Below are 11,064 nucleotides of genomic sequence, written 5' to 3' on the forward strand. Positions count from 1 at the left end.
AACCCTCATTACGTATTTCTTCAAACCGTATTTCTGTGAACCATATTTCTGTGAACTTTCTGCAAACCCTCTTTTCTTTGCATTTCGTCTTTCTTCGAACCATCATTATTCAGGTATTGATGTTATTAAATTTTTGTAATCATTAGAATGCATGTTGAGCTTTTTTAAGATATACTGATACATGTTGAGTTTGTTTATAATAATGCATGATCCATGTTGAGCTTGTTGATGTTATACTAAAGTGCATGTTGAACTTGTTGTAGTTAAATGGATACAAACAAAGATTTAGAAGTTCAAAATGAAGAAGTTGGCACCTCTAAGACTTACGAAAAAGAAGTCAAACGTGGTGCAACTATCATGCAAAGGGTGATTAAAGCACGGAGCAGTGGCATTAAATTTGAGGTATACTATATATACTCTGTTTGCTGTGTGTTTTTTTATCTTTTTTTAGGGTTTAGGGCATGTACTTACTATATGAGTTTATTAGGTTGGCTGGAACGAGAGTGGTCAGCCAGTTGACCCCAACAGCTCCATGTTTGTAAGCTACATTGGGGCTGTTGTTCGTCAAAATGTCCCAATAACAATAGACAACTGGAGAGATAAGGCGTTGAAGGATGCCAAAGATATCATCTGGAATGACATTCAAGTAAATATTTTGATCTACTCTTTTGTCATTTATAATTTTTTTTCTGTAAAATACATTACTTATAATTGTTTTCATTGCAGACCACTTTTGTTCTTGATGAGGAACGAAAGTCATATGTTTTGAGAGTTGCTGGGAAAATCCATCGTGGATTTAGATCCCATCTCTCAAATTTCTATCTAAAAGATAGAGAAGGAAACACAAATGCTGAACCTCCAAAGATATATCAACATTATATATCAAAGGATGAATGGAGTGCATTTGTTTCCAAACGTTCTGACCCGGCGTTTGTCGTAAGTGATTAATTTATTAGCATTTGTGTTTTATTATTCATATTCGTAGCGTATTTTAAATTTTTACACAATTGCTATTTTTTTTTTATATAGAATATTAGTAAGGCAAATCGCGAACGGGCAAGCAACCCAAAACACCCATACAAGAAATCACGTATGGGATATGCACGCCTTGAACAAAAAATTGTAAGTAATTAAACATCACTTGTAATTTGTATTATAAACTATAGTGTGTAACTAATTTGTATTATTTTGTTTATGATTTTAACGAATAGAGAAAAGACACCCAAGCCGATCAACCCTTGGGTCGTCATATCTTATGGAAGGAAGCGCGTGTTAACAAAGAAGGAGTGGTTGATAATGAAAATGTCAAGAAAGTTGTAGAACTTTGTGTAAGTATATTATCACTTTAATATTTTTTAATATTGTATTTTAAAAATGCTATTGAACTTATCTTTTTAATGTTACATGTATTTTAGGAAACTATTGAACAAAGTTCTGAAACTCAAGAGGGCAACAAGGATACGTGCAGGGACATTCTTGGGAAAGTGTTTAATGTCCCTGAGTATTCCGGTCGAGTGAGGGGGAAAGGATTTGGCGTAACTCCCAAAAGCTTTTTTCCTCAAGAGAAGCGCCAAAAACCTTCCAACGAGGAAGTATTAGAGAAGCTCAGAATCTTATCGGAGCAAGTGGCACTCTTGGTGAATACGAATAAAGACAAGCAACTTCCGGTTCAGCTCCAACCTGAAATACAAATGGAGAGTGAAACCGGGAGTTGCAACGTCGGTTTGAAGAGTATTCCCGAGGTAATTAATTACTTACTACTTACTTGCTTATGTAATTACTTATGTATTAAACAAACTTATATATTAACTGTACTTATGTTTTAACTATTGATGTAGGGTGTCACTACATGTGTCCTATACTTGTCCTCGCCGACTCAACGGAAGGTGGGAAAAGGAATATTGCACAATACTTCGGGAGAAGTATTGCACAATATTCCGATCCCCGCGGGCCATGTCAAAGTATCGCCTACGGTTGCTTTCGAACCAACTGCACCGTTGCCCATACCGGACAACGATGGAGATATGAAGTTCTTAAGCGACGCTATTGGCAGTTACGTGGCATGGCCCACACACCTTGTTGCCCTCGAAAAAAAGATTCCCAAGGACAAATCAGTTACATCTCCCGAAAAGGTTTGTCACATTTATTGCCTAAGGTTTTTTATTTTTTCAGATTCAATAAACTAACATTTTACCTCATTTTTGTAGGTCCAAATAAATAAACCACCCCTACAGCCAAAAAAAGGCAGCAGACCTCAAAAATTGGAGGTTAATAGGGCTGCCAAACTACAAAGGCTGGAGGGTAATAAAGCTGCAAAACTTGCAGCAACAAAAAATCTGGATCGGGGAAAATCGGTCGCTGCTGCTGCTGCTCCTAATAAAAGTCAGCCACGCCTTGGTAAATACGGGGCGTGTCTTGACATCCAAATAAAAAGGAACATGGGCAGCAGCAACGATTCGCCCATTGTACAAATGAATCAAGACATCTTTGGAGATGAGTATATTGAATACCTCGAAAAGGAGATTTTGGATACAAAGATAAAAGAACGCTTTTAAAAAAAAAAATGCCATAAAAAGCTAAAAAGCGCTTTTCATTTCAAATAATTAATTTACAGCGTTTTAAAAAAAAACACACACACACATTTTACAGCGTTTTTTTTTAAAACCGTTGTAAAATGTTGTTCTAAAGCGCTTTAATGGTGCACCTTTTACAGCGCTTTCGTGAGAAAGCGCTGTAAAATGTACAAGAAAAGCGCTGTAAAATGCAGACCCATAATATGAAATTATGGTTGGGCATTTTACAGCGCTTTTTTGAGAAAGCGCTGTAATATGCACACCCATAACTCATATAATGGGGTGCATATTACAGCGCTTTTTTGTGAAGAAGCGCTGTAAAATGTGCATAACAAGCGCGCGTTGTATTTACATGTTTTATAGCGCTTTTTTAAAAGCGCTGTTGTATCATTTACAGCGCTCGTTTCCACAGCGCTTATTTTTTTGAAAAAGCGCTGTAAATTGCTTAAAAAAAGCGCTGTAATATGCGTTTTTTCGCGTAGTGAATACTTTCATTAAAAATTTGTTTACCATTTTCCAATATAAAAAGAAATAGAACGATCTATCTATTAATAATTTTTTTAAGACAATTTAATAATAATATTTAAAATAAAATATTACTTTTTCGTTTGTGTTTTGATGATTTAATTTTAATTATTGTTTTAATGGAAGAGGTACCATAAGTGCATCTATTTTTATGTAATATACATATTTTTAATTTTATTAGAACGATCTTGTCTATCAATGAGACAATACACATTTATTTTAAACATACACAAAATGAAGACTACTAACCAACTTCTTAATATGTGTAAAGATGTAAACAATGCTAGAAGGAGTGATAATGTAAACATTTATTGTGTACTTGATTATGTGAGACGTTTTGTTGTAGTGTGTAAATGTTTCAAAATTGTAATTATATTTTTAAATATGTATTTTGTTAATAATTAATTAATTAATTAACAAAAAACAAATATTAAGATTAAATTAACTAATTCAATATACATTTAAGTACTAAAATAATTATAAAATATATAAAGATTAGTTTTTGTATATTTTATGCATTCAAATATTATTTTAATTGGATAAAAAAATAATATTATTTTGAGAAAAAATCAAATATTATGGTGACGGATTTAGATTTCTAAAGTCAATAAAATGTATAAGGTGAGAAAATTAAGAGATGTTGTGTTATATCTAAAACATGTAATTATGATTTGTTATTACTCTCTAAGTATGTAGTTCATGCACATTTTAGTTATTTTGACGATTAAGCTTTTTTGTTTTGTTTCAAAACTTTAGTTCTTTTAAAAATCAATATATAATTAATGATATTATTTTTATACTCTTAAAAATTCAAAAATATACACTAAATAAAAATTATTTAATAAATAAATAAATAAATAAATAACTAAATTTATTTTAAATAATTTGAACAATTTTATTATATATACCCCATTTTGTTATCCACAACCCATAAATTTTTTATAAAATTAAAATACTCAAAATATTCCTTCCTCGTACAAATCACAATAATCATATATACTTATATAATTTAATTTTCACAAACTTGTTATAATTAATAATTATTTATTTTTTCAACTTTATTTAATCATAAATATTTTTTTGTTATAAAATTTATCTAAAAATTCCTTACATTTAATCATATTCATATATAAAAGTTTATTTAAAATCATATGTCACATCTCAATTCTACTATTGAGACAACTATTTTGTATTAATTTACACAAATATCTTTTTTTTTTTGAATATTAACACTCATAAAATAAATAATAAATATTTATCGATAAACAAAACTATTTTTACGTACCATATGCAATTTAAGAAATTATAACTAGTACGCAAATACAACTCACAGAATACAATTTATGTAAGCAATGAAGTTTAAGTATCGACAATACACAACTATAACTCATGTATATCTATGTGAAATAAGTTCACGTAAATGTTACGTCAATTTAGTTGTATCTACGTGATTTGAGTTTATGTAGTTTTTCAGGATCTTTTTACATATTTATCATCTTTTTTTCTAAAAAAAACTAATCAATATACCTCATATTAAAATTTATATACTAAAATATTCTATTTGATCTTCAGGAGGTCCCATTTATGCTCTGTGACCACCTGAAAGATGAATTTTTGTATGCAGTAGGAGTTTGCATCGCGAAGATGCGGTAATCTATTATCTTTTAATTTTACAAAGGGATAATTGTTAATTTAATAAATACAAAATAATAAAAATATTTTTTAAAAATAAAATTTTATTAATAAAATCAAACAAAATACATCTAATAGAAAGAAAAAACAAAACACATCAAAGTTAATGTGAATACACGTGCCAAAATAAATAATGTGTTATATTATTTTAACAATTCCCTCTTATTTTGTAAATAAAATAGCAACTTAATTCAATTTTGCTAACAACTCCCTCATATTTTTTTCTTGATCTAATAAATAAAAATAATATTACAATGATAATAATGATCAAAATGAGGATTAACCAGAATAATCTCAATTTGTTCAGATAGCTAGAGTTCGACGAATATGAAAAACTTGAGGACATTTAGGTAGAGATCATTAATTTAAATTTTATGTTTTTTTCTCTTCAATTGATATACTTTTTCTCTCTTCCATTTAATGTATTTTATTTAATTTTATTAACATAATTTACTTTTTTATCATTAATATTTTTATTGTTTTTTATTTATTAGATATGGAAAAAAATAAGAAGAAATTGTTAACAAAATAAAATTAAGTTGTATTTTATCTGCAAAAGTGAATTGTTAAAATAATATAAATGTATTTTGCATACTGCAACATAGAAGAAAATTGTTAAAATAATATAATACGTATTTATTCTAGCACATCTACTCGACTGCATACTATGATATATTTTTTTCTATTAGATATATTTTATTTAATTTTATTAATATAATTTTGTTTTTTTAATATTTTTATTAAATCAACACTTATTTATTTATAAAAAAATATTAAAAAAATTAAAAGATAATAGATATTAGCATCCCATATATGCGACCTCATAAAATTGCATATGGGATATTCGGCATAAAAAAAATAAAACATTTTTTGTATATATATTATAATGTAGGGTATTTGATTAGCTTTTTTAAAAAAAATGATATATATATATATATATATATATATATATATAATCTGTTTTTCTATTCACGTAATTCAAAGAATGAGACAAATGACTAGAAGATCCAACTTAGTTTCAAATTTGAGAATTTCTCGTCAACGAGAAAATCTATGAGCCTAGTGATTATGAGGATTACTTACGAGAGCACCGGCTTTTTTTAGTAAATATATGAGCCTAGTATTCCATATTTGTTTCGATTCGACCAATCGAAATCCAAGAATGGGAACAATAATGAATGTTTGTGTTTGTCTGGTCTTATTAGCAGTTGCTTTTAAAGGTTTGATGAATGCAAATGCAATAGATAAATGGTCAGAGTTTGCAATTAGTGAAGCCACCATAGAGAACATACAAGAAGCCTTCACCCGAAAGGACCTCACTTCAAGACAACTCGTTGACTTTTACTTACAACGAATCGAGGCCCTCAATCCCATACTTAGCGCTGTATTGGAAATCAATCCTGACGCGCGAGATCAAGCGGACAAGGCTGATTGCGAGAGACTAGAAGATCACGACCGTTCGTTTCTACACGGGATTCCTGTTTTGATCAAGGACAGCATCGCGACCTTTGATAAACTCAACAATACGGCGGGGTCGTATGCATTGCTTGGGTCAAAGGTTCCACGTGATGCGCACGTGGTTTCTAAGCTCAGGGATGCTGGTGCTATCATTCTTGGCAAAACTACTCTCTCAGAGTGGTATGGGGTTCGTTCTACTGCTATGCCAGATGCTTGGTGCGCTAGAGCTGGATTTTCTTTGGTTAGTACTGATCACTATCGCTCTCTTTATTATAGTAGATAATCTAATAACTGATTAGTTTATGTTATGCAGAATCCTTATGTGAAATCCAAAAGTCCATGCGGGTCTAGCTCTGGATCTGCTATTTCAGTGGCAACTAACATGGTTGCAGTTTCTCTGGGGACTGAAACAGATGGTTCAATTATCTGTCCAGCTGATCACAACTCAGTTGTGGGGATCAAGCCAACTGTTGGACTCACTAGCAGGGCTGGTGTCATACCAATTTCACCTCGTCAAGATACTATTGGGTAGCTTCAACACTCTTTTGCTTTGCTTGCATTGATTATCTTGGAGTATATATATGATTGTTCTATACTTTCATTTTAAATGTGAGTATGTATTTTTTTGTACAGTCCAATATGTAGGACAGTCTCAGATGCAGTTCATGTGCTTGATGTAATTGTTGGGTTTGACCCTAGAGATTCTGAGGCTACAAAGTCAGCAGCTCAGTTTATACCTCCAGGTGGTTATAAGCAATTCCTCAATAAACAAGGCCTCCAAGGAAAGAAAATAGGTGTTTTGAGGGATCCATTTTTGATTCCTTATGAGGGTTCCGATGTCATTTCCATCTTTGAGGATCATCTGAATATTTTGAGGTAAAAGAATATACTTTAACACACACCCCAATTGCGCACTGATTCTCACTATCACACACTATGACACTATATTTATACAATAGACAACAAAATGAAAAAAATATATCAAATTTTATAGTAACACTTGAAGTTGTGTCTTTTTTATTTGCAAATTCAAGAGAAAGAGGTGCAACAGTGGTGGATAATTTGGAAATAGAAAATTTAAGCATCATTCTCAACCCTTTCCAAAGTGGTGAAATGGTAACCTTACTTGCTGAATTCAAGTTGTCCATCAACAAATATCTGCAGGAGCTCATATATTCTCCTGTGAGGTCTCTAGCTGAGATCATAGAATTCAACATCAATAACCCTCATTTAGTAAGTAATGTATACTTCTAATTTTAAATGGTCACTAAGTAGCATGTGAAAGCCTCAATGTAACAATAATGTTAAATATTTCCATTTATGTTTTCAAATTGTATCTAAACTTTTTAGTATCACTATATAAGTTTGTATCGTTTAGACTGTTGTATGGTGTAGCAACTATGAGAACGACTAGATTAATAGTCCTCATAGTTATGTCACCATACAACAGTTGTAGATGATCCAAGTTCAAGATACTTATATGACGACAAAGCTATTAATCATTTGGAAAGCATGTGATTAAAACTTTGAACAGAGCATTTTGCTGAGGTTGTCTAGGACTAGTAGTGAACTTCTTAAGGTTTTCATGTGACAGGAAAAGACTAATGAGTATGGGCAAGATTTATTTATTGCATCAGAAATGACCAATGGATTTGGAAAAAGGGAAATTGAGGCAATGAAGATGGTGGAGCAATTGTCACAAAATGGATTTGAGAAGCTGATGAAGAAGAATCGATTCGATGCATTGTTGACCATAGGCATCGATGTTGCTCCAATGCTGGCAATTGGAGGCTATCCTGCAATAACTGTCCCAGCTGGGTATGATAGTGAAGGAATGCCATTTGGGATATGTTTTGGAGGGTTAAAGGGAACAGACCCAAAACTTATTGAAATTGCTTATGACTTTGAACAAGCCACCCAGGCAAGGAATCCACCCCATCGCTTCTCATTCACATGAAGAAATTTAAGGACAGTACTTGACTTGACTCATGGTTTATGGTGATTGCACATTTGATCAATAAAAGCACTATACCATTATCAGATATTTAATTATTGTTGATGCATGTCTTTTTACCTTATTTTTTGACACCATATCATTGATCTTTATTTGATTCAACTCTCTAGTTCTCAAGAGAAAGGAACTCTAGTAATCTAGAATTCGGCCAAGATGTAAGTAAAGTTTGGTATGAATCACACGACACACAAACTCATTTAATTAAAACAAAAAGAATATAAAAGTTAGATGGAATACAAGGATGGAGATGATCAATCAACCAATAGGGTACATTTGTGTCTCAGTCCAATTGTTTTTACAAAATAAAACGCTATGGAAATAATATTATGTATACAGGAAGAAGTTCCATGTGTCTTTAACAATTTGGTTAGGTATAAATTGTGGGGGAATATCATGTATTGAGGATAATAGGATCATGGGTTTGAAGCCGAAGGACAAAAAGAATTACAGGGGTTATAGAGCTCATGATTTCATACTGGCATTGTTCAGTGGGTGAAAAGTCTTCGGCTAAGTAGAGGTTCAATGAGGCAAACAAACAGTCATATAGGTAGGGACATGATGAGTCATCATGTTAAACATAAAACTGAACTAACTATTTATTAGAAGGGAATAGAAAAAATTGGAGAAAACAATATGTTTTGGAATTGGAGGAGACATCAAATTAACGGAAGCAAATACTAAAATCTGATGTTATCAAATTAGAGCTGGCAAAATTATCCATTTAATCCATCCACTTATTAATGTTTATCTGACCCTCATGTTTATTCATTTATATCCGATTCTAATTTTTAATAGCGTAATTAGATACTAACTTCTAAGTATATTAGAGGGTTTGGGCAAACACGGGACAAGCATTCTCCTCAATCCATCACACTATCCACAAAACTAAAATTAATAGATTGGATTAAATTCATCCATTTAATCATACAGATGAAATCTAATCCATCCAACAATTTTTACAAATCCAATAGATGATATTTATTCATTATTAAATAGATATCTTTGATTTTTTTTTTAAGCAAAACCGTATTTTTATTTTATTGGGCACAAAACTGATTTTTTTTAGGCTTTTAAAAACAGTTTTTGTTTTAATTTAAAAATAAGTAATTTGTTTTAAAATAAAAAATTAAGATTTATTTAATAATTAATAATTTTGGAGTGTTTGGAGACGGTCGACTCTTAGAGAACTCTACCGCATACTATCGCAAGTCATAAATTCTCCGACCACCATTGAAAAAGTCGTTGGAACTCCGGTGCTAACTCTTGTCGGCTGCCAGAGCTCCATCGTAGAGGTCACTCAAGTTCCTCCTCCGGCCACCACCAACCATCTTTTCTATTATCTATTTAATAATAAATAAATAATAATATTTAATTAATACCTTATTTTTAAAATAGTATAAAAATAAAAAAATAAAAAATAAAAACATTTTTTTCTCTCTGTATAGACAGTTATTGCAAAAAAACTGTTTAAAAAAAATAATACATTAATTAATTTTCTAAATAAAAAGAAAGCACATTTTTAAAATAATATAAAAACATTTAAAAAAAAGTATCTTCTTTAGTAAAAACACAGTATTTAAGATATAATAAGCATTACTATTTTTTTTTAAATAAATAACAATATTATTTTTAGAAGTTAATAATTTTTAAAATAATCAAATGTGGGAATTTTTTAATAAAATAAATATAAAAAATGAATTTTTCTATCAGAAGAAAATAAAGTTTCAAAAATAATAATATATTATTTTTATAAATAATAACAAATATTATAATTAATTTGCTTGAAAGAAAGTTATTAGATGGATATACATCCATTGAAATTATGATAATAGATGGATTATATGATTTTTATTTTAAATTGATGAATTCGATTGGAATTTGTTCCATAACTTTTAGTAGATTATTAATGGAAGAATGAATTGTGTTTGATTTATCTATTATCATCTAAATACAAATCCATCCAATCTATCTATTTTAGCAACCCTATATCAAACTATGGCCACATGAAATGGAATGCAATACAAACATATTAATTTGTAGTTAAGGGTTGAAAACCAAATGATTAAATAAATTTGTGAAAAGAGTTAGTGCCCAAAAAACTAAAATGATGGTAGATTAAAATGAAAAACGAGCAAGTGAAGTATGGATTTGGAATTTTGTTGACTTGGACAAAATAAAATCAAGTGTCACGTACATATTGATAATGTGTAATACAAGAAAGTTGGAGTATAATTAATAGATTATAAATTATAAATAGGTGAAGTTGCAAATCTCCACAATCTAATGAAGATCATATGACTTTACGCTAAGTTATGTTTTAAAGCAAATTTATCGATTTTTTTATACGTGCAAAGTTACTAGATTGTATTTGAGTAGTTCAAATTCCATCCAATGGATATATTTGAGAAGTGTGGATATATTTGAGGAGTACTATCTTCTATTTTTATATTAAATTTACGTTATAATAAAATGTATTTATGATGTAAATAATATTATTTTTTATAAATCATTTTTCAAGTTTGTATTTTTTTTTTACGTGAGATTTGAGTTTTTCTCACCCGTTATATTCAACACTATTGACTTGTTGCAAGAAAAATATGGAAGGTGACTTGATTCAATAGTTGTAATATTTTAAACTTTTACAATTGTTATGATTGATTTTTTCAACACCAACCTGTAAAGTGTAACAGTGTCAACTTATAAATTATTTTTATGTGCAATGCTTGAATGCAAGATTTGCATGACAGCCCGAATTCGACAATATTAATTCTTCTAGTCTCTCTAAAAATATATATATATATA

General features: G+C 30.2%; 1 protein-coding gene across 1 annotated transcript; it reads left to right on the top strand.

Moving 5' to 3' along the window:
* The first annotated feature begins 5,768 nt into the window (after window positions 1-5,768).
* On the top strand, window positions 5,769-8,364 carry LOC101505579 (probable amidase At4g34880). The gene is made up of 5 exons (XM_012717234.3): window positions 5,769-6,489; window positions 6,562-6,776; window positions 6,882-7,124; window positions 7,283-7,481; window positions 7,843-8,364. Exons 1-5 carry the CDS (start codon window positions 5,902-5,904, stop codon window positions 8,203-8,205), a joined length of 1,608 nt encoding a protein of 535 aa, XP_012572688.1. The 5' UTR covers window positions 5,769-5,901; the 3' UTR covers window positions 8,206-8,364.
* The last annotated feature ends 2,700 nt before the right edge of the window (window positions 8,365-11,064 follow it).

The sequence above is a fragment of the Cicer arietinum genome, chromosome 6 (assembly GCF_000331145.2).
Source record: "Cicer arietinum cultivar CDC Frontier isolate Library 1 chromosome 6, Cicar.CDCFrontier_v2.0, whole genome shotgun sequence".
Taxonomy (NCBI): Eukaryota; Viridiplantae; Streptophyta; class Magnoliopsida; order Fabales; family Fabaceae; genus Cicer; species Cicer arietinum.